Source organism: Peromyscus maniculatus, chromosome 3, assembly GCF_049852395.1.
Source record: "Peromyscus maniculatus bairdii isolate BWxNUB_F1_BW_parent chromosome 3, HU_Pman_BW_mat_3.1, whole genome shotgun sequence".
Taxonomy (NCBI): Eukaryota; Metazoa; Chordata; class Mammalia; order Rodentia; family Cricetidae; genus Peromyscus; species Peromyscus maniculatus.
Genome location: NC_134854.1, coordinates 111,075,565 through 111,098,188, shown reverse-complemented (window position 1 = coordinate 111,098,188; position 22,624 = coordinate 111,075,565). Strand labels below are relative to the sequence as shown.

Genomic DNA, 22,624 nt, shown 5'->3' with positions numbered 1-22,624 from the left:
TAATCCTGTAATTACAGAGTACACTCCAGCCTCGGTCACAAGAAGCAGATGATGAACATTTTAGGGGCGTCTCCATCACCAAATCGGCATTGTTCTCACAACAACAGAACCACCACCCTGTGTGCTGTGCTCACTCTTCTGGAGAACAGCGATGGGACTCTCACTCCTGATTCGAAGGTGCACTCTGTCGGGACTGAGGGCCACTGGGTGAGAGAACAAAAAGGTAGCCCCGGGGCCCAGAGCAAACACGGATGCCCAGTTTGGGAGAACTCACAGCCTCCTGACCCCATCCACAAGCCAGTCAGCGTCTGTGACCCGGCCCATCAGAGGGAGCTTGCCAAAGAACCCGTGGTTGCCAGCGTATGGAGTCGGAGCGAAGCAGCTTGCCATTGGGACAATCAGTAGGAGTGCTCTTTTCTGCTCTTTCGCCACAGCAGACGCATGAGCTCCAATCAGCACGCCACTTTCGACGTGTAAATAGTGGTGGTGAATTACTTTCCCTTTTCTTTTCGCCCTATAAAGTGATCGTTATCCTAAACTGTAAGAATGAATTGGGAAAACACTACCTGGAAGGACAACGTCGGGCATGACTGGTGGTGTGTTCAGTAACGGACAAGGTCTGAAGAGCAGGGGCGTTCACCACACGGGGTGTGTGTGTGTGTGTGTGTGTGTGTGTGTGTGTGTGTGTGTGTGTGTGTGTAAATGTGGGTGTATGTGCACATATGTGTAGAGGGCAGAGGCCAACTTCAGAAGCTGTCCATCTTCGCTTTTGAGACACCGTCTCTCACTGGGACTCAGGTTCAGTGAACAGGGTGGGGCTGGTTTGCCTGTCTCCGTCTCCCAGCACTAGGAATACAGGGGCACTGGCCACTCACTGCATTGCTCCCAGTTTTTCACATGGGTCCTGGGCCTGGAACCCAGGTCTTCACTCACGCTTGCACAGCAAGCGCTTTATTGACTGCACCCTCTCCACGGCCTGCTGGCCGCTCTATAACCTTGTATCTCCGCTCCCTCCTGGGAAAGCAGCCAGAGCAGCAACCACACTGTTTCCCTTCGGATTGGTGTGGACATTGCAGAGATCAGGCATGGACAGGGCCTAGTCCCATCTCTGAGCCTTACTAGGTCCTCCGCAGAAATGAGATCCACGGTCAGTAACACGTATTTTCATGGCTGTAACTACATCTGTTATGATGAGTTAGGCCTGCCTGGATGTGGCCAAAGGGAGTAATGATTAACTGAACCCAAGATTCCAGACTACCGTATTAAAAAACAGCGTGTCTGCACGTTCACCCTGCAACAACTATCCCGAGAATGCTCTCTCCTCCCTCAGGTTCTGGGGAGTGTACCATTTGTAAAGATATAATCACCGTCCGCTGTAACAACTACCCCAAGAACAGCTAGCTCTCCTCTGCCTTGCTCCAGCGTCCAGAAGCAGGTTGGGCCGGTTTGCCAGCTTGTGGCCAGCAGACACCTGTAACTGTTGCCTGGGCACCTGTGGGAGACGGGCACCTGTGGGAGACAGGCCCAGGGCTCCAGGGGCAGTCACCTGAGGTTCAAAGTAACCAAGACACAGGCGCACACCATGTGGCCAGTGGGACAGGCATGGAGATTCAGCCTCCTTGTTCTTCTCCTATTCTTTCTTCCCCTCTCTCCTCCGGACTGAGAGGAGGCTTGTTATGCAAGGGGAGGCCCAGATTACAATGAGGGAGGAGAAAGGCTCTGGGGTTGGGGTGGACTCGGGTACCCTCTCTTCCTACTGGCAAGCGGGCGGTGCTATGTGGGCAATGGTATTTTTGGGGTCTCTCAGACCAGGAGGGCCAAAAGCTCGCCAAGGAGCTCCTCCTGTGATCGAGACCTTGAGACGCCTGGCTACCAGCTGGCACAGTCCCGTGCCCTAAGCCACTGCCATTCCACCACTCTGACTGCCCTGACACTTTCTCCGACACCATTAAGACCTCTCCAAGGCCTGTCAACTACAAGGATATCTCTCCCTCTCTCTCCAAAGGAGCCTTCCAGGGCAGTGTTTGTCCCAATCGGTCTGAGCAGGTTGTGAAATGTTTCCAAGCCTGGATCCATCAGCGGCAGACCCCAACCCCAAAGGTAGTTTACCAACTGAATTCTCTCTCAGAGGCAGCAGCAGGCCCGGCGGACAGCGGGCTCCAGAGACAACTGCCTGGGTTACTTGTGAAACCATGGCGGGGACCCCGGACCTGTCTATCCTCTTGTACAACACAGAGCTCACAGTAGGGGAAGGGGCCAAGCCACAAACACTAATGGTTCCGTGGCTTTCTCTAGTTCACGCCTCCTGCCCTTGGACTTGGTTTTTCCTGGACACACGTTTCTTCCAAATCTCTGAGCGCAGTAGCTGCCGCTGTCCGGGCCTGTTCCTATGCCCATCAGATCCCTCACAAGGCAGAGGCTGACTTCCAAGAGCTAGCTCCAGTTGAAGCCAAGACGTTGGGTTGCTGTCTCTAACTAGAGCAAAAGCGAGTGAGCCAGGGGCTGCCCGCAGCGCAGCAGCTTCGGTGGAGAGATTGTGAAAACCACCCACAGCCAAGGCGAGGGCAGCCAACTTGGCCATTCCTGGCCCAGTCCACCATCTCCCTTCCCCCCGCCCCGCTGAAGACTGCAGGCCCTCTGTGTCTGACTGTGAACTGGGGCACCGTGACTACCCCCATCAACAAAGCCTCCAAAGGCCCAGGCTGGACATTAGCAACGGCTTTCATTCCCTGCTCCCCTCCTGTCGTGATTATAAACCGCTCACTGTAGAAGGACTTGCTAGAGAGTAAAAAGAACGTAAGCAAAAAGACTGTGCAGTGCTGGTCTCGGTTAAGTCAGAGTCAGAATTAATGATTAATGAGGGCAGCAGTGCCACACACCGCACACCTGCACACCCCAGTGCGCTCTCCTCTCCAGCACATCACTAACAGGCAGGAACACTTACCGGCCTGTGCGCCGTGGCCCACTGTGGAAACACAGGAGGAGACGGTACAACTGGTGGAGTCGCCCTGAAGTTATGATATTAAAAGTCTCTACCTCTGTACTGTTAACAGGACGCCAGCGGGATTGCACATACCTGGTTGAGAAAGCCACTCAACTTAGGTAACCCCAGAGCCCCAGTGGGAGGCACAACACATACCCACCGGGACCCCTAAGAAACAAGAGGCCCGTGGAACAGGTAAGCCTCCTCTGGAACAGGGAACAGGAAGCAGTGACTTCACCAGGCCAAGGTTGCCACAAACACTCTCTTCCCCGAGTCACACAAACAAGGCAGGGCTTTTCCCCTCTTCACCCAGGAGGAAGAGGGCGGCAAGAGAGCAGCTGTCTGGCTGTGCGCAGTCCCAGCCCCTGTTTCTAACAACAAGGCCGATCCTGGATGGGAAAAGTGAGGAAGGGCCAGAGGGACTGATTGGGAAGGAGCCAGAAGGGAACACCAGACCCCTCTCACCCCAGCTAGCTGGGTGTCATCTAAGAAACTCAGACTTAAGCAGGAATAGACAGCAAAGGTTAAAAGGTACATACGCACACATATAATTTTAGTTTTCTTATGAATTCAGTGGCCTTTTAAAAAAAATTGTTGGGTTTGCTTTTAAATTGAAAGCTTCCAACAGGAAATTAATTCTGGTACAAAAAAAAAAAAGTCACGTGAATCTCTGAAGACAGTGGAATCCTCTCCTAGTGGTAGTGGAAGAGAACTCTTGATTCCTCGTTTTTAAGAAAATCATGTTAAGTACCGCTCTCAACTTCACGAACACCACCGTGCCAAGGGGTGTCAATGGCATGGGAGGTAAGTCACAGAAAGGGTGGCCCCCACGATGATGACCAAGGAAGAGAAGCAGGTGCCACGAAGGAGGAGGCGCAGGGAGAGGACTTACTTGGGTGTGCCACTGGGCTTCCAGTACCTACAAAAGAGGTACTGTCCGTCCGCGTTGACCAGGTGAGGCAGGTCCTGGTAGGGAACATTCTGTGGAGTTCGCCTGGGAGAATTTGCCTCAGGCATCCTGTAGAGGTCTTCTGGCCCTTGGAAGAAAGGTGGACATATTCTAAAGTCAGAAATACACTCACATCCATTGGGGAGGAAAGGAAGCCTTGTTCAGCGTCAGGACTGTGGCTTTTTTTTTTTTCTAAGCAGTTAAAAAAAACCACCTCAATTTGATATTTATTTTTAAAATTACATACATCTCTTGCAAATCTCTCTCAAGACTGAAAAATCCCATTTGTCCTTAAGAAAATGCTCACTTTTATTTTTTTAAAGTGCCTCATTGCAGCCCCCTCCCATCTGTGTTTATTTTAAATCATCTCAGGAAACTTCATCTTAAAGACTGTTTTAGCTGTAATCAAGCGGAAATTACAGTCAGTTCCGTGGGTACAAAGCCCCAGCTGCAAGGACCCATCTCTCCTAAAATCTCCACGGAGTGGATCCTAGGGGGCATAATAAGTAGGTGACGCGCCCCCGAGCGATTTCTCCCTTCTGAATGCCAAAAGATGCCATGACAAACCTGTTTCCATTCCGTCCTGGCTTTCGCATTCCACTACCGCCACAGCCTCGAGTATCAGCGCCAGGCAAACGAGGGCTGTTCCCTCATCGCGGCCGCAGGGCAGCGCCGCGGGGTCTGCGCCCTCCCCGCCTGGGCTGCAGGGGTGCGAGCTGCTCCCTCCTGCCGCTCCAGCGCTAGCTCATGTCACCACTTTTCCAGAACACACCCCTGAAGGGGTTCCGGGAGCGAGGGACAGCCGGTCCCCAGCCCGGAGCTGCTGCGAGACGCGCTCCGCGGCACCGCGCATTCGCGCAGATGCGGGTCCCCGAGCAAAGTCACCCCGATTCTCCGACAAACTTTGCCTCCTGCCCGCCCGCCCGCGACCGCTTGGGGAAGGAAGCCCAGCGGCTGTCATCTGCACACCACACACGGCGGGGACTTGGCCGGTGTGTCCCCACACCGGGCTGGGAAGATGCAGTTGACGGGCACAAGTCGGTTTGGGGGTTGATGCGAGGGCGCGAGGGGCGCGCTCACGTGCACACGCTGACACGCGCGCACACTCGTGCGCACGCACACGCGCGCAGGGGACCCCTGGCGGCCGCTCCTATCCTGAGGCAGGGGCGGGAGGCAGTTACCCGGGCCACGAGCGCCGCTGTCACGTCCCCCGAGCACCACGCGGGTCCGGGTCTGCGGCGGGCTAGAGCCAGACTACTGCGCGCGGCCGGCTGCGCGGCGATAGGGCGCGGCGTCTGCGCCGCCACTTTATCCCCAGCCGCTCGGCGGCGGGGGCGGCCCGCTGGGTGGGGACGCGCGGGAGGCGGCGCCGGGGGCCCACGTGTGCCCGGCCCCCGGGGAGGAGCGGGGCGCCGCCCGCCGACCTGCCACGCGCCCTTCCCGGCCCTACGCGGCAGCCGCATGGGGACTGTCACGAGGCCCTGCACCGAACTAAGGGGCTCTTCCAGACCAGGCGCACAGGCAATAGCACTGACCCACACACAGGTGCCCAGAGCAGAAACATGCTCACAAGTACTGAATGCACATGTTTACAGATGCACACGTGCGAAACCCACATTCAGATATCACAGGTGCGGGCACACCCAAACGGAGATAAGGAGACATCCTCAGGATCCCTCCCCCAGATGTTAGCTGCACCCAGGAGCACACATGACTGCCACAGTTACTACGTGAATATAGACACACAACAGCATGGACTCACTCCCTAGACACTATGCACACAGATAAAAACAATACACCACATGCACAGTGTAGACACAAAAACCACAGCTCCCATTTTCAAGGAAATAGATTATTCTGGAGCCATTTTGAGTGACCATGGCCTGGGAACACAGACTTAGGTTGCCCCAAATTTCATGTTCCAATATGGAAGCAGTTTCAGGAAGTTTTTATAGTTTTTACAGAACAGAGAAAGTCATAAATCAAGGCAAGTTTAAAATACATTGGAGGATACACCAGAGAGGCAGGTACAGTGAGAAGGGTGAGGCTTTTCTACAGGTCCAAGATGCTATCTGATGGCATTCTTAGCTTTCGGATTGGCAGAAGCCAGTTGTCCTGTGAAGTCAATAGATCCTAAAAGGTTTTTATCTATTGTCACGTGATGTTAGTTCGACAAAGAGGGGCAAGTGAGGAATGGCTATTCCGGAGGGCCAGACTTTAGCTCAAGATAAGTTAATTCGCCTCTGGACCTGCAGCATTTTAACCTCTCCACAGTCCTGAAATTCTCTTCAGCCAGTCTCTGCAGACAGAGATTCCTTTTTAGTTTTCCTTCACAGCCAGATGCAGCTTCTTTCCGAAAGTTGCTGTTCACAACAGAGATGAAAAACACACCACACACACCAAGACAGGTAAAGACATAGGACATTTCCACACAAGTGCTTAGAACCCTGGAGAAGGAAACAGATGCATTGCACACACACAAATACTACATGAAACCACTTCCCCTAGGTGCCTCCAGCGTCGGGTCCTGGGGCGCAGCTGGCTGTGTGGCTGTGGAGTCTGGAATCCAGCCCTAAATTTAGAGCCTGTCCACTGTGTCCTAAGCCTGACACCTCGGATGACAAGTGCAGAGGAGCAGGAGGGATGACCCTGACCCATACCCACCTCCACAGGGCTTCCAGAGCTTTCTTCTCAGCCAACCACTTTGCAGAACAGCAGTACTAAATAGTCCCACTCTCTCGGTGGCACAGTGGTGGTGTCCATGGAAGTGAGGCTGCCACAGAGCCTACAATCTAATTTAACTTGAAAAATAAAAGGAGGCCATCTGAGAGACAGCCTGGTTGCAGGCCATGCTGAGGGGCCTAGTCTTCCTGCCTTAGGCAGGTCTCCAGGGCTTGGACACAGAAGGAGCAGCTAAAGGACTTCTTGGGGCTGTTTTTGTATTTTCTGGCAGGCCAGGATGGGGGGCAGCAGGCTCGGAGGAGGGGCTGGGAGCCTGGTCTCAAAGCTGGCCTGGGCCTGCTAAGCACACACCACTGTTCACTTCAACTGCGGCTTTACTGAAAGGAGGGTGGCTGAGGCGCTGTCTCACTTCTTGGTGCATAGTGATGTGTGTTTACAAAAGCCAGAGCAAGCAGTTAATTATCTTACGGCACTTTTATAATTTGGGGGAGGGGGCAAGGAGTCAGAGTTTCTGGGAACTTATCTCTTAGAAACTTAGAATGGGTGCATAGGACAAACGGAGTCTTCCTTAGCCAGCCCAGTGGGACCTGGGGAGAGCAAGGGAGAAACTAAGCTAGGTGCTTCTAATGGTAACTTCCTTTTACAGAACTACAGAGCAATATCACAGTGATATTGGATTTACTTTTTATTTCTTATTTTACTTTTTTTTTTTGAGACAGTGTCCCACTCTCTAGCCTGGATGGCTTGGAACTCATAGATGTCCTCCTGCCTCTGCCTCCCAAGTGCTGGGATCAAAGATGTGTGCCGCCGTGCCCGCACAACATTGGATTTATACAATCAAGAAACGGTATTTCCATCCACTGGGACCCCTCACGGCCACATTTCCTTCCCTTCCCTTTCCTCTTTCCCCACAACCTCTGGCAGTCTTGGCTTTGTTCTCTATTTCTAAAATCTTTGTCATGTCAGGTTGTTTTGTAAGTGGAATCTTGAGGTAGATATGCAACCTTTAGTACTTTTGTCGTTTAGCACAAACTGGATTATCCAGCTTCATGTTTCATGATTAGATGCGCCACAGTACCCTACAGTTCACCTGGTGAAGGACATTTCATCTGTGTGGTTTCCAGTTTGCAGCTAGTTCTGAATAAAGCTGCTGTTGAACACTGGCTAGGCACAGTGAAGCATGCTCTCCGTCCCAGTGTGCAGGACTGTTAACACATGATTACTTGTGGTTCAAGATCAGCCTGGTCTGCATAGCTAGATCTTGTCCCAAATAAACAAGAAAGGAAAAGGAAACAGCTTGCTTAGTTTTCTAAACAGCTGATAAAATGTTTTCCAAAGTGGGTGTATCTGTTTACATTCCCACTGTTGTTGCCAAAAAAAGAATGATTAAAGTACTTTTTAAAATTTTATGCATATGTATGTTTGTGTGCCTGGGTGCATGTAATGTGTATCACATATATGCAGGAGCCTAAGCAGGTCAGGAAAGGGCATTAGGCCTCCTGGAACTGGAGTTATAGACGGTTGTGAACTGCCATGCGGATGCTAGGATGACTGTTGAACCATCTCTCCACCCTCCCCTCCCTGATTTTTTTAAAGCCTGACTGTTGTGCACCTTGTGTTTTTATCTGCATTTACGTGATAGCTTATGCTGCCGAATGCCTTTCCATGTGCCTGTCTTCTCTATCTCCTAGTAAAATGCCTCATGGTGCCCTCTGACCACTGTCTTATTGTGTGTTGTTTAACAGTTGAGTTCTGGGTGTTCTGGATGTATCATAGATGCCAGTCCTGTGTCAGGGGTGTGATTGGTTTGTAGTTGTCTCTTCAACCTCTTCAGAGGGTCATTTGCAAACCAAAAGCTTTAATTTGGGTCACAAACAAATTGTTAGTGTTTGCTTTAATGGATCATGTGTTTCGTGTTAAGAGAAGTCTTTGCCTAGTCCTGCACTTGAGGAAATTCATTCATATTCAGAGTTATATTTTTTATATTATATGTTTAACCCGTTTACAGTTAATTTTGGTTAGGATGTGAGATTTAGTTCAGAGGTTTTTGTTTTGTTTTTGGTCCACATATCAGCTGCTCCCGCACCTTTAGATAGGGGACAGTTTTTCTTCCTATGAATTGTTTTTCCACTTATCTCAAAATTCGGTTGGTCTTTCTGTATGAGTCTGTTTCTGGCTCCCCATTCTACCCCGCTGGTTTGTGTCAGCTTCTGTAGCAATACCATTGGCAATACCATGGTCTTGATTATTGAAGTTCTTTAATAAACCTATAAATACTATATGCTGATACTCACTTCAGATTTCACAAGATTGGTTCAGCTATTCTAGTTCCTTCACCTATGAATATAATTTTTAAACAGTGTTGTCTATACTTATTTAAAAATCTTGTTGAGATTTTGACAGGAAATACATTGGACCTGGATATCTATTTGCTAGCCTTGATGTTTTCAAGGTTAAGTTTTACAAACCATGAACATTGGTACGGCTCTCTATCTACTTCTTTCTTTCAACACAAGGTAGGACTTTTAACAACATATAACTCTTACATAAATATTTTAGATTTATACTTTTTTTTTTTTTTTGAGACAGGGTTTCTCTGTGTAGCCCTGGCTGTCCTGGAACTCACTCTGTAGACCAGGATGGCCTCGAACTCAGAGATCCCGAGTGTTGGGATTAAAGGTGTGAGCCACCTCTGCCCCACTAAATTTATACTTATATTTATTTTAAGTAATTGTAAATGTCATGTGTTGCTTCTCTCAGTGTGCCTAGGTTAATTTCTAGTTTTTGGTGATAAAATTGACTTTTGTTTCCTGGACTTGTAATCTGTAGCCTTGCTCAACCTACTTATTAGATATAATGTAGGGGGCTTGAATCTTATTTTGTTTATAGCTTCCTTGGGGTGCTTCTACATATACCATCATTATATTTGGACTGAGTTTCTTGTAGTCAACATGTAGTTGCATTTGGATATATTTATTTTACTTTTATTTATTTGTCTGTTTATTTTTGATGCAGGGAATCAACAGCAAAGGATTGGTCAGCTGTAGAAATTCTCTTGGACTGTTTTTATCTCATACATCTGACAATGTCTGGGACTCCTTTCATTCCCGAACGATGTTTCCACTGAAGCTGGGATTTTACGATGACAGTTCTTCCCCAAATTTTAATGATTAATTAATTTAATTGTTAATTTGTTTTTAAAATGTTGGTTACTTCTGGCCATGAGAGTTGATGCTGATGGTGCTCATTTCCACTTGAACTCCTCTGTTCTCACAGAGAACATCATTTCCCTCTCATTACCTTCAAGATAGTTTTGTGTTTTTAGTTTTCAGAAATTTCACCATGTGTCTTGGTGTGGATTCCTCAGGTTTGTTCTGTGTGGGGTTTGTTCAGCTTCTGTAATCTGAAGAAGTCAAGGTTTATGTCTCTTGACAGATTGGGACCCTTTACACATCAGCAGCATTATTTCTTTATATACACTTTAAGTCCCACCCCCTTTGTACTTCTTCATGTTTCTTGGCTTTCCTTTTCTTAGCCTTTTGTGACTTTTGGCCAATTTTCGTGTTCTTATCTGTGGCTTTGGCATTTCTGGGTTACTGGATTCATTGACACCAAGGGATTTAGAAAGCAAAACTAAAGCTGAATGATGTTGGTTTTGCAGACATGGCCCAGGGTGTTCATATTTAACAGGAAGAGTGGAGCAAGCACATCCCCCACCCCTTTGCAGAGTGCAGCAGAGAAATCACTCCCAGGTCCTTGGCTCTCTCGTGCCCACAGAAACCTCTAGAACAGGACAGCTGCAGATACAACCAGGTCAAAAAAAAATTTTTTTTTTCCTGTGGCAGGTTCCTCTGCAACTATCAGGAACCGGCTAGGTGACAGTTCCAGAAGTGGCATCTCTCTACCCTCTCAAGAGCTCTTAGGTGACCTGAGATGCACCGAGGCTTGAGGAGAGTGGTCATACTGGGAATCCCAGTGGAGAAGGGGGAAGAACGCATTGGAAGGCAGCTCCTCTCGTAGAAACTTGAGACTTCCGCAGTCTTCAGGGTTTTGGTTGTTGTAAACCACACTGTAAGTCGCTTTGTGCTAGGAGGAAAGTGGAGATCAGGAGTAGAAACTGTGCTTAAAGAAAACAACAGAAGGAATGTAAGACTTCGCACGGGTGAAGCTGGGGGAAATGAAGCTGAGTAATTCGGGCCTCAAACCCAGCAGTGCTGGCTAGCTGGGTCACTTCCTGGCAAGTTTCTTCACCTGAGACCGGGGGTACCCTAGCCACAACTGTGACTGTGGGGCTGGTGGCTCAGCTCCATTAACTGGAGCCAAACCTGATACAAGCAGAAGACCTTTGGCATACGAAGTTTTCAATGTGAACTTTAGAAATTGTTGATTACACGTTGCAAACCTAGATTTCCTATCCTGGGCATGTGGGGCATAAGATGTTGGGGGGACAGGGGACTTCCTGCTCTGGAACAGAAAGAGGATGTGGCTCTCTCTGCTGAGGCAGGAGGTGCTAAAGCAGCAGCAGGTCTGGAATGGGAGTGAGCTCAGGGTGGGGACCTAGACTGAAATGAGCCAGAAGCAGTCCCTGTGGCCCGGAGGGAGAGCAGCATACTTGATTGAAGGATAGCAGCAGAGGTGTGGCCTGGTGGCCTCCACACCACACCTATCCCCAGGGGACTTGACCTATGAGCACTTTTACAGTATTTGCACTGCTAGCCAACATCTAACAATCATGACATCTCACCCAGTTATGCTGGGCTGGGTTTCCTCTAAAGACAGAGGCCTCAGAGCAGGGCACGGCTTGCCTACCCACCGCTAGTGGGAGGCCACTGATTTCAAGCAGTGTGTGTGTGTCTCTCTACTTCCATCCCTCATCCAGCCCACCTCCAAAATAACCAACTTGGATTTCTGGGTCACTTGACTGGGTGGCGCTTTCCTGAGTTGCCTACATGGAGGAAGGGAGGCGGCTTGGGAAGCAGGGTCAAGTTCAGTGTGGACTTTTGAAAAACAGTGTTGGTCTCTGGGGGAAGCCAACCCAGAAGCCCTGATGAAGGCTACAGTAGGAAGTCAGAGTGGAGGTGAAGGTTTAGGAGTCGCCATTTGTGAGGCATGACACAGGGAGTGTGGTCTGGAAGGACAAAGGGTCCTGGGGAGCTTCTTGTGAGAAGGGGGAGGAAAGGGGAAAGACTTTGCAAAGTGATAGAGACAGAAGCCACGAGAGCATGATTCACATTCCAAAGTCACTGCACGCTCCCAGAAAGAGCCTGAAAGTCCCTGGAAGCCAAGCAAAAAAGAATCGAGATACACGGTGGGGTTGGTGACACTGTGAAGTTGGAGAGAACCCAGTTCGTGGGTTAATGAGGAGAGACATCGATTTGCATTATTTATGAAGTGACTGGAGGGTAAATCTGTGAAGAAGAGGCAGCACAGGCAGTGTGAGGCCACTGGACCACAGAGCCTGGTCACTTGGGTTAAGATCCTAGCTCTGCTGGCCTGGAACTCGGAGATCACAAGCAGGTGAATGCTGTGGAATATTAGCTTATGTGGAATATTAGTTTAAGACGTGTTACATTCATTTATATGGTGGAATATTTGTTTAATGATTCAAAGGTGTGTTGCATTTCTTAACTCTGTGAAGCTGTGCTACTTTGCCTGCCTAAAACACCTGATTGGTCTAATAAAGAACTGAACAGTCAATAGCAAGGCAGGAAAGAGAAACAGGCAGGGCTGCTAGACAGAGAGAATAAAGAGAAAAGAAAAAGAATGAGGAGCGAGAAAAGGAGGAAAGGAAGACACCAGGGGTCAGCCACCCAGCCACCCAACCACCCAGCCACCCAGCCACCCAGCCACCAAGCCACCAAGCCACCCAGCCACCCAACCACCCAACCACCCAGCCACCCAGCCACCCAGTCACCCAGCCACCCAGCCACCCAGCCACCCAGCCACCCAGCCACCCAGCCACCCAGTCACCCAGCCACCCAGCCACCCAGCCACCCAGCCACCCAGCCACCCAGCCACATAGCCAGCTATGGAGTAAGAAGGAAAGAAAGGTACATAGAATAGAGAAAGGTAAAAGCCCAGAGGCAAAACAGTTAAAGAGAAACAGGATAATTTAAGAAAAGCTGGCTAGAAACAAGCCAAGCTAAGGCTGGACATTCATAAGTAAAAATAAGTCTCCATGTATTTATTTGGGAGCTGGGTGGCGGGCCCCCAAAGAGTAAAAACAAACAAACAAAACCAACTCCAGGTGAATGGCCCACTTCCTGTCCCTATACAATGACAACGGTGGTTTCTGTCTCTTTCATGAACTAAATGGGACACTCAGCCTGAGTACCAAGCATAGCGCCTGGTGCATGGTGGGCAGGTGGAAAAGAACTCCGTTAGGCTCACAGGCACAGTGGAGTGGCAGGGAAAGGCTGGCCAGCTGGTACAATGGGAAATCAACGAGAAGTACACTGGTGAGCTGCAGTAAAGCGGGGTGATGCCGAGTAATGTGTGGGGTACGTGTCCTAAAAACACTGGACATGTTCTGTAAGTCTCATAATAAAGAACTGATAGAGGTTTGCAGTGACAGGTATGTTTAACCCTTTTTAAACATTACACAATGCGTATGTGGATTGAAACGTTTCGTTCATGCAAATTTGGTTGTTTCTGTTTCCTTTTGTTTTGCTTTTTGAGATGGTCTGTAGCCCAGGCTGGCTTTAAACCTCCTGCCTCAGCATCCTGTAGTGGGTAGCCATTCCAGCTTGGATCTGGAAGTTCCAACCCCCATTGAGACTCTGGCAACTGTCACGCCTACGAGGCGGGGCGAGGGGAGGTGCTGGAAACCCGAGAGCTGGATGGGCCAGCGCTCTCTCTGGGCGCGCTCTCTGCGCCTGGACCCTGGACGGTGGAGATTGACTGTGCAGAGCTCCAGAGAACACCGCTGGATTGCTATACGCCTTCCCCAGACCCCTGCAACCTATCCATTCCTTCATTTGTAAGTCATCCACTAAATAAATCTTCCTTTTAACTACGTGGAGTGGCCTTTATAATTTTCCCCAATAGCCTCCGGATTACAGGCATGTTCCCCCGAGCTTAGCAATATGCACAATTTTTATGTCTTTACGCACTAGTTAAAATACATTGATGGCTGGGGATGTAGCTTAGTGGTAAAGCATTTACTTAGCATAAGCAAAGCTTCAGTTCCATACCCAGCACTACACATACACAGAAAAAAAAAAAAAGATCAAAAATAAAAAGGCTGTGGCTGAGGAGATGATTCAGTTGCTAAAGAGCTTGCTAGGGAGTGTGAGGACCTGGGTTTGATTCCCGCCACCTACCTAGTCAGGCATGGTGGTGCCTGCTGGGGAGGGAGTGGACAGGACTGCTGGTGCTTGCTAGCTGGCCAGTCTAACAGCAACCAGTGAGCCCCAGGTCCCAGTGAGAAACCCTGTCTTCCCCCCTTCCCCTCCCCCAACTCCCCGCCCCCCCCCCCAGCCCCAACACCACCAAAAGAAAACCAAGGTGAACAGCCCCTGAGGAACAACACCTAAAATTGACCTCTGACCTCCACATGTACACACACACCTGTATGTACACCATCCATTCTCAGGTGATTCCCCTTAACACCTACTCACACTCACCTATGAACGCACCCACACATACATACAAAACAAAAACAAGAAATAAAAAGTCTAGAAGTTTACACATTGAACATGCAAATGGGTACTGAAAGGTCAGTGGTGATGACCTGTGAGTCTCCATCCCACCCTGTGCTTGGCTCCTGCCCTGCCCACAGAGGAAAGTGGGGCATGCTGGGACACCCTGGAGGAATGGAGAAAAGTCGAGGTTAGAGGTCATTGAGATGACAACGTGGTGGGAAGCAAGAGAGGCGAGCTTCCTGTCGAGATACGGTGGTGAGGGGACCTGAGCACAGGCTGGGCCAAGTCTCCTCAGCAGGCATGGTCTCTGTCTCTACGCCCTGTGTGCCAGTGTAGAGGCTTTTCTCCTCCAACCTGGATTCTAGTCCTCACACCTCGATGCTGCTCTGACCTCTGACTTACTCTTACCAACAGAATGTAGTGCAAATGGCACTGTTCCAGAGCTGAGTCCTGGCGTCCAGAGGACTTAGACACTACACCATTACCCTTGACACCCATGCTCTCTCTCCTTCTGCTATGAACCAGCTTGAACTCAGTGGACTCATGGATGGAGCAATGGCCTCAGCACATGGAGGGAAAAACCCTGGAGGAAACCAAGGCTCTCCAGCAGATAAGACAACTGTCAATCCCCAGAGGCAGCTCTGCCCTGTGACCTGCCGGCATTGCAAGAGAGACCTGGCTATGACTCAGTAACCACCCAACAGAGCCCAACCCAAGGTGCTCTTCCACAGAGCCACAAGATAAATGAGCCACAGTATGTTAAGCCAGCAAGTATGCGGCTGACTTGTTCTGCAGCAGAAACATACTCATGCAGCAGATAAACCATTCCACGTGACAACTATGCATTTGAGTTACCCTGTCTCGATAACCACGGTGAGACTGTGAGACATGGGGACAGGATCCAACAGTTCTAAGTTAAAAAAAAAAAAAATCAGGTCATTGAAAATTTGGACATAGGAAGATACAGGGAAAAAACAAACATATATATAATGATAATATATATCAATACAGATAATACTTATATAAAGGAAATAGATTTTTAAAATGACTTAACAGTCCTGTTAATAGGATGTTTCAAAGGCTATACCTACTGAGGTTATAAGTGCTCTTCATGTTGATGGAACAGGGTGATGGTGTGTCTTATTGGAGTATTTATACTCATTTTCCCCTCAAACCGTTTTGCCTTAGTCCCTTGCTCAGTTTTCTCATACTGTCTTAAGGCTCTTTATAACCTCTTCCAGCCTGGGGGACTCAGGCTGCTGCCACCCGTAATTAAGAAGGCTCTGCTGGGTACTGGATTCGGATGTGAGCTCCTCAGAAACGTCCACTCTTCTGCTGAGTGCTCCTGGACATCTGCCCGGTCTCATTTCTTCCTGAGGAGGGTGGGATCTCATTACAGGAAGCTGTGGACATGGAACCCTCATTACAGTATGGAGGTCAAAGGCGCTTTCTTGTCCTTTGTCCTTAAAAGACAATGAGGGGAAAACAAGCATAAAAAACTAAATCCTTTTAGTGTGGTTCCTGCAAAAACAGCATCAAGTAGCACCGAAACAGGTGAATGATTGGGGTTGGCCAGTACTGCCCAGCTCCCAGCAGTCCTCACGTGGATGTCGCCATGAAACCTGACTGCAGAAGTGCCTATGCTTGCTCAAGGCTGCATGTCAGGAGTCGTGGCAGGGCCAGTCCTTGGTTCTCTTCTTTCCCAGAGTCCCTCCTTCCTGTACACAGACATGAGGCTGCTGTGGAAAAGGGTGTTAGCTGTAACCTCCAGGGAACTGAGGAACACAAGCTTCAGTCTGAGAAAGAGTCCATGCAGCCCGCCTCCATCGTTCGTTCTGATTAGTCAAAGGCCAAGTTTTCCTTGGCGTGAGGCGTGCTCATGCAGTCTTCCTTTTGAAAGAGGCAGCCCTGTGCAGCGGGAGGTCCGATGTGGCCTTGCTTCCAGGGATTTTATTTGCAACATTATCTTTATTTTATGGCAAGTGTTCGCTCTTAAGACACAGATGATGAACTTAAAGTGTGGGCTGAATTAAGGGACATTGAGAAAGCCCATTGCGCCAACATGTGGCGGAGGCATCCTGGCAGTGTTATAGCCATGGCACAGGTTGGGGACACCCAGGGTGGGGCCCAGGGGGGAGGGTTGTGTTTGGCCTCTGACACACAAGCTGTACTCTGGGAACAAACCTGTCCCTCACCAGTCTGATGGTTCACGTCCAGGATCCAGTTTCCTGTTGGTCGAAATCGAGGCTAGGGGCCATGGATGCGGCTCCCCAGCTAAAAGGACAAGGCTGGCAACCTGAGCTCCGTGCCCAGAGCCCACAAGAAAGTGAAAAAGGAAGGAGGAACCAACTCCACAAAGCTAGTCTTCACCTGTGTGCCATGGTATGTGCCCCCCTGCAACATGCACACACACACAATAAACCAACAAGCAAGCAAATAAACAAAATTTAAAAATCAAGGTTGACCCAGCAGTTTTCCCGTGATCCTTCTGGCCTCCGGAATTCTATTTTTGCTATATATTTAAGGCCAAGGGCTAGACCTCTTGGGAAAGGTCATTGAGTACAATGGAATCTCCTGAGAGGGAAATGAAGGTTCCTACCCACATGCTGCTGTCCATAAATGCATTTGGCAAGTCCAGAATGTCAGCAATTAGTAACTGGGCCCAGGCACCCTAATGAGATTCAGACTGAGCGTCAAAGAAGGAATTCTTCCACTGACTAATCGGGTTAGTGGAGCGAAGAGAAGTTGTATACACTGAAAAGTACTCCGCAAATAGAGTGCTAGCAACTAAAAGTGGTGGGGTGCACGCTGCATTGTTCCACTTTATCTTTTAAAAAAAGCCTCTGACTTAACACTAAAGTGTAGCCTTTGAAGGCAAACGAGGGTGATTATGTTTAGACAGGGAAAGTCCACTGAAGGGCTGGGTAACTGTGGAAAGAGCTGAGGCACAATCGAGCAGGGAGGGCACACTCGACTGCACCTCTGTGTGTGTGTGTGTGTGTGTGTGTGTGTGTGTGTGTGTGTGTGTGTGTGTGTGTATGTGTGTGTGTGTGTCTCTCTCTCTCTGTGTCTCTGTCTCTGTGTGTGTGTGTCTGTCTGTCTGTCTCTCTCTCTCTCTCTCTCTCCTTCTCTCTCTCTCTGATGGGAATGGAATCTAGGGCTTCGAACATGAGGTAAGTACCATGGCTGGTTTGGGTCAGGGAGGCCTGTGGAAAGCTGGTGAAGCGGGCACAGACCCTGGATCTGAATTGGCTCTTGGACCTACAAGTTTTGTGATATTGAGTGGGTTACTTAGCCTCTCCATGTCTCTGTTTTCTCATCAGCAAAACATAGGTATGAATTCTTCATAAGATTATTGGAACAAACAAATGAAGTAATAGACGTCATTGTTAGGATGATTGACGCACAGTAGATGCTGTGTGCGATTGATGGGGCTGTCATCTGCACACAGCGTCAGTTCTCCCGCCAGCTGCCTCTGTCCTACATTGTGTCTCACAAAACGTCTTCCCTTAGGCAATGTCCCAGTCCCCGTCCTGTGCGTCCAGCAGATCTCAGGGAAGACTTCTTATACCCAAAGGTGTCCTTAGATCATAGAGGCCACAATTGTCACTTTGTAGGTGATGCAGCTGAGACATAGCGAGGAGCCGTACCCACACTGAGACAAAGTGAGGAGACATGCTCAAGACTGTGAAGCAAGTTCTAATCCCTGGGCGAATCCAGCCTAGAGCCAGGCCCAGCCAGCGCAATCCAGCCTAGAGGCAGGCCAGCCGGAGCCTTCTTTCACACCTGGCTTGTGGGCTCCATTGTTTCCTTGTGTTGCCAACAGGTTCTCAGAGTTGCATGTGTGAAATGAGCTGGAAGCCAGGAACTGGAGGGTTTGGGTTTCTTGCCCACACCCTGCCGCAGGCCTGAGTCATAGCCTTCAAATACATAAGAGGTTTATGTGGATGTTTATTTTCTTCAGTCTGTTCAGCAGGCAAAGTTACTGAAAACCATACAGTTAGCCTTGTGCCCAGGCTCTCCATTTGAGAATTCAACCACCTTAGGACCAACAGTATTGGTGGGAACAGTGTCCTGTCTATGCTGAGCATAAACACATGGCTTCCTGTCATTGTTTCCTGTCAATGCAGCATACCAACTGATGACTCAGCATGGGTGGTATGTTACGTTAGTGACGTAGAAGGTGAGAGGTGACTTGAAGCACACATAAAGTCTATGAAAATGCTCTGTCATTGTGAACAAGTGACCCGAGCATTCTCTGATCTGGTCATCTGAAGAGGAAGGAAGATCTTGTGGACAGTGAGGGGGCGACTCTATTTCCCCTAAAATAATGAAACATCACTATGTGTGTTCTTAGGACAACTGTCAAAGCCACCCAGAGTCCAGGAAGGTTGAAGATTCTCCCTGAGCGAGTGTGGCGCTCATGAACCCCATGCTGACCTGGCAAGGCATGGATTTCCAGGTTCTGGTCCCAATCTGTCATTTCTGAGCCTGATCTTCCGGCCTCCGGTGGCTGACAGGTGGTCAACAAGCATCAGGTCCCTTTGGCTAAATTACAGCACTGATGTCTGTGACTTAACCTACTTACTTGCCCTATTAGTGCTGTTGTGAAAGTCCCTGGCAGCCACAGGTGGCAGGAAACTCCCAGGAACACAGGGGTTTAAGGTAGAGCCACCTGCAGGAAAGAAAGGCTGAGCAGATGGCAGGTGAAACCCTTTAGACCAGTCAGCAAGAGAAAGACAGTGAGCAGGAACTATGCCAGATCCAAGCTAGCACACTGAAGTCTCAAAGGAGGCAGGGCCACAGGGCAGCAGGACAAGAGGGTCCCCGCAACAGAAAAATGAGAAGTAGGGGGAGAAGGGAACCTCCAGGGGTTCAGCAAAAGGGTCCCTTATGGAGTGCTCTTAGAAATAAAACCAGGGCTGCAGCTGCAATTCCATTGGTACAGAGCTACCTAGCATACTTGAGTCCCTGGGTTCAATGCCCAGTATCTCCCTCCAAAAAATGAGGTAAAGGTGATCTAAGGACAGCCTGGACGGCAGATGCCAGTACTCGTTCATTCTGTCATTCATCACTCTGCATGGATATATTAGGTACCAGCCATATGCAGAGTATTATGCCAGGTGCTGAGATGAACTCAGTCCCTCCACTCTTGTGATTGACATCTGTAGGAGGAAAGGGACAAGAAAACCAAGGGGTGGAAGGAGCACATGGAGGAGAGATCAATGGTTCCTACAGGAAATCATTGGTGGGGCGCCTATCACCAGCAGTCAGAGCAGGACTTGTGATTCCTCCAGCAAACTGTCAGCCTGTGTACCGCAAGGGCCTGCCCTTTTGCTTGGTGCTTGGCATACTGCAGGCTTTGGTGAAGAAAACAAGCGAGAAGCCAAGGTGTGTTTCCTTGGGTTCCCAGAGGCCTCCTGGAGACATCCACAGAGCACACCCCCACTTCCTGTCTACCCAAGTGTGGTCGCTGAGCCGGCACGGGGACCTGTCTTAGTGTGTTGGCAGATCATAATTCCACATGTAGCAGTGACATCTAGGAGGCTAGAGGAGGCCAGAGAAAAGGAACCAAACACCATTAGTGGGGAGCAGTAACTTCCAGTGCTCTTGGCTCCTAACAAGCTGTTTTACATTCTATGGATCACTAGAGAAGGAACTAAAAGGCTCTCGACAGTGATGAAAGGGAACTTGGAGGGTCCACTTGAGGGTCCTTGAGGGGTCAAGCTCTGCTGGAGCGTGGTGGGACATAAACGTGTTACACTTGACCTAAACAACATCACCCTCCTCTCTTTCTTCTCCCTTTTTGCCTTCCAACCACATTAAGAGTGGAAAACTCCTAGAAGACACTGACAATGGAAAGAGCCTAAGTCCCTGAATGGCTGCACAGAGCAGAGAAGCCCCTGCATGGTAGACACACACACACACACACACACACACACACACACCACCCCCAACAACACATGCTTCTTTCTCCATCACTGAAGTAATGTGAAATAACCTTCCATTGGGTTCAGACACTAAAGCTGGGTTCTGTCTTTGACAGGAGCTAACGTTTCTTGTTCTGACTAATGTGGCATTTGAACTGTTGCTACTGCAGAAGAAAACCCTCCCAACGCTTTTAGCATCTTTTAGCTCCCCTGCCTCAGTCTATTTGTGATACATCAACACAAGAACATGCAAATTTTAAAGCTAAATCATAGATGCATGTCAACCCACATCCAAACTACTCCCTGTCAGTGCTCCAGAGGACATAGCAAGAGCGGGTGGGAGGACCTGGGCATGTGATAAGAACAAAATGCCAGGAGAGACAGAACCTTGGCATCTAAAGAAGATCACAAAGACCAAGTTCAAAACTGTTGGAAATAGTGCGTGGTTGTTCTTCTAAGTTAGAACACTCACCTGCTCAGAGCAGAACACAGGGAGCATTGTTAGAGTCACACACACCCGACTCTAAGGAAGCAATAGAACTAAGTGACGCCAAGGAAAGAAGTGCCTGGGTAGGAAGGCACCAGCCAGGCAAAGCCACCCGGGAGCAGGAGAATTTCTACCTCTTTCTTGGGGCTAAGTTGCATCTGTGTAGCCACAGCCCCATCCCTGCTATTGATGGGGACCCCGAGTCATCCCTCAGACAGGGAGACATCTTGGAAGCCTTTATGATGAGAGGGGCTTTGCTGACATCCCAAGCACATTCCAGAACTTCCCAGGCGAGCAGGAAAACATGGAGGCATCTGTTTCCCCTGGCCTCTCAGCACTGGCAGACACTGAGGTCACTCGGGGCACTTGTGCCGAGTGAGGAAGACGCCGCAAGAGGAGGAGTTGCTTGGGTCAGGGTGGCAAGCAGAAGGAGGAGAGGTGAAGGAGAGAAGGGTGCCTGGAGATGTGTACAGAGACCGGGAGACCGTGCTGGGGAAAGGCAGCTCTCGGGGAGGCAGGCTCCAGCCCACAGTACCCACAGAAGGCTCTTGATCACAGCCTTGGGGGTGGCTACGTGTGGTCCCTGCTGTCGGGTAGCACTGTAAATGCCAACGAGTGTTCCTAGTATAGGGCCCTGAGCCCAGCAGCAGCAGAGATGGGCTGGGTGAGTCAGGCTTCTCCGGTTCAGAGAAAGATCAAGACTCTGGAATGCCTGATCCTCAGGCAGAGGTGGTAAGAATATATGCACCCACCTATTACGCATGACTACAAGGCATGTAAAATCAGTACAGCTAGGCTTGCATATCTGTGGGTCTGCATCCCGTAGTTCCACTCACCCATGGTCTCAAATATGGAAACACACTGCATCTATACTAATGTGTGCAAACATGGTTCTCTTATTTGCTGCAACACAGTAGAGAAGTCCAGACATATATTTCCATTGCTTTAGGCACTCTAAGTCACTAAAGGTGAAGAAGCATGGAGCAGATGTGTGTAGGCTCCGTGCAAATGTACCATTCCGTGCAATGGACTTGAACACCCACAGATTTGGCTATTTGTGGGAGGGTGATAGAAACAATGCTTTTCAAATATCAAGGGCTGGCTGGGCATGCAAGGGGCATGCTAGACCCTTGAGATACCAAATGATGGGAAAATACCTGTGAAAGTGTGCACTGGGGGTCTTGGGAGATGGCTCAGTAGGGAAAGTGTTTGCTGTGTGAGTGTGAAAACCTGAGTTCAGATCACCAACATCTGCAGAAGAAGCTGGGCATGGTGATGCATGCCTATAATTACATTGATGAGGCAGAGACAGGAGGATCCCTAGAGCTCCCTGGTCAGCTAGTATGATTAAATCAGTAAGCTATAGGTGCAATAAGAGACCATGCCTCAGAAAATAAGGTGGAATACAGTCGAGAAAGACGCTCAGCCCTGATATCTAGCCTCTACATGTGAGCACACACACATGCACACACACACACACACACACACACACACATGCACACATATGAAAAGAAAGTGTCTTGATACACAATGTCTGCTAGCTCCTGACACACAGAAGTCACTAGAATATAAACACCAATGGAGACATGGAAAAGACATGGTAGCAAACCATATCCAAAGCACTACAATCCTTGGTGCACCAGCAAAAGGCCTTTAGACTTCCTCTCCTCCATTATGAAAGAAAACAGAACATCTAAGAAACATGAACTTAAATACAAACAGAAGGCAAGCAATGGCATGAGGCCAGAGGCCTTGCCTGAACTGTGAGGCCCACGGCACGTGGCTTCCGGTTCCAAGCTCATGTCCCCACTCCCACCCTATTGCTCCAGCCACACACCATCTTGAGAACAGTGCCGGGTCCTTATGCAGACCTTTGCTTTTGCTAGGCACTCCTCCAGGGGTTCTTCCTCTCTCCAGCCTTGGCACGGCTCACTTGCAGTAGTTTCTGCT

General features: G+C 49.5%; 1 protein-coding gene across 2 annotated transcripts in view; it reads right to left on the bottom strand.

Moving 5' to 3' along the window:
* Mgll (monoglyceride lipase) overlaps nt 1-5,039 on the bottom strand; it is a 105,801-nt gene extending 100,762 nt beyond the window's left edge. For both annotated transcript variants that reach the window (XM_042274496.2, XM_042274498.2), the window contains exons 1-2: nt 4,500-5,039; nt 3,876-4,020 (exon numbers count right to left, since the gene is read on the bottom strand). In XM_042274496.2, coding sequence (XP_042130430.1) covers nt 3,876-4,020; nt 4,500-4,509 — 155 coding nt within the window. In that variant the 5' untranslated portion in view covers nt 4,510-5,039. The remainder of the gene's footprint in view (nt 1-3,875; nt 4,021-4,499) is intronic.
* Nucleotides 5,040-22,624: the final 17,585 nt, after the last annotated feature.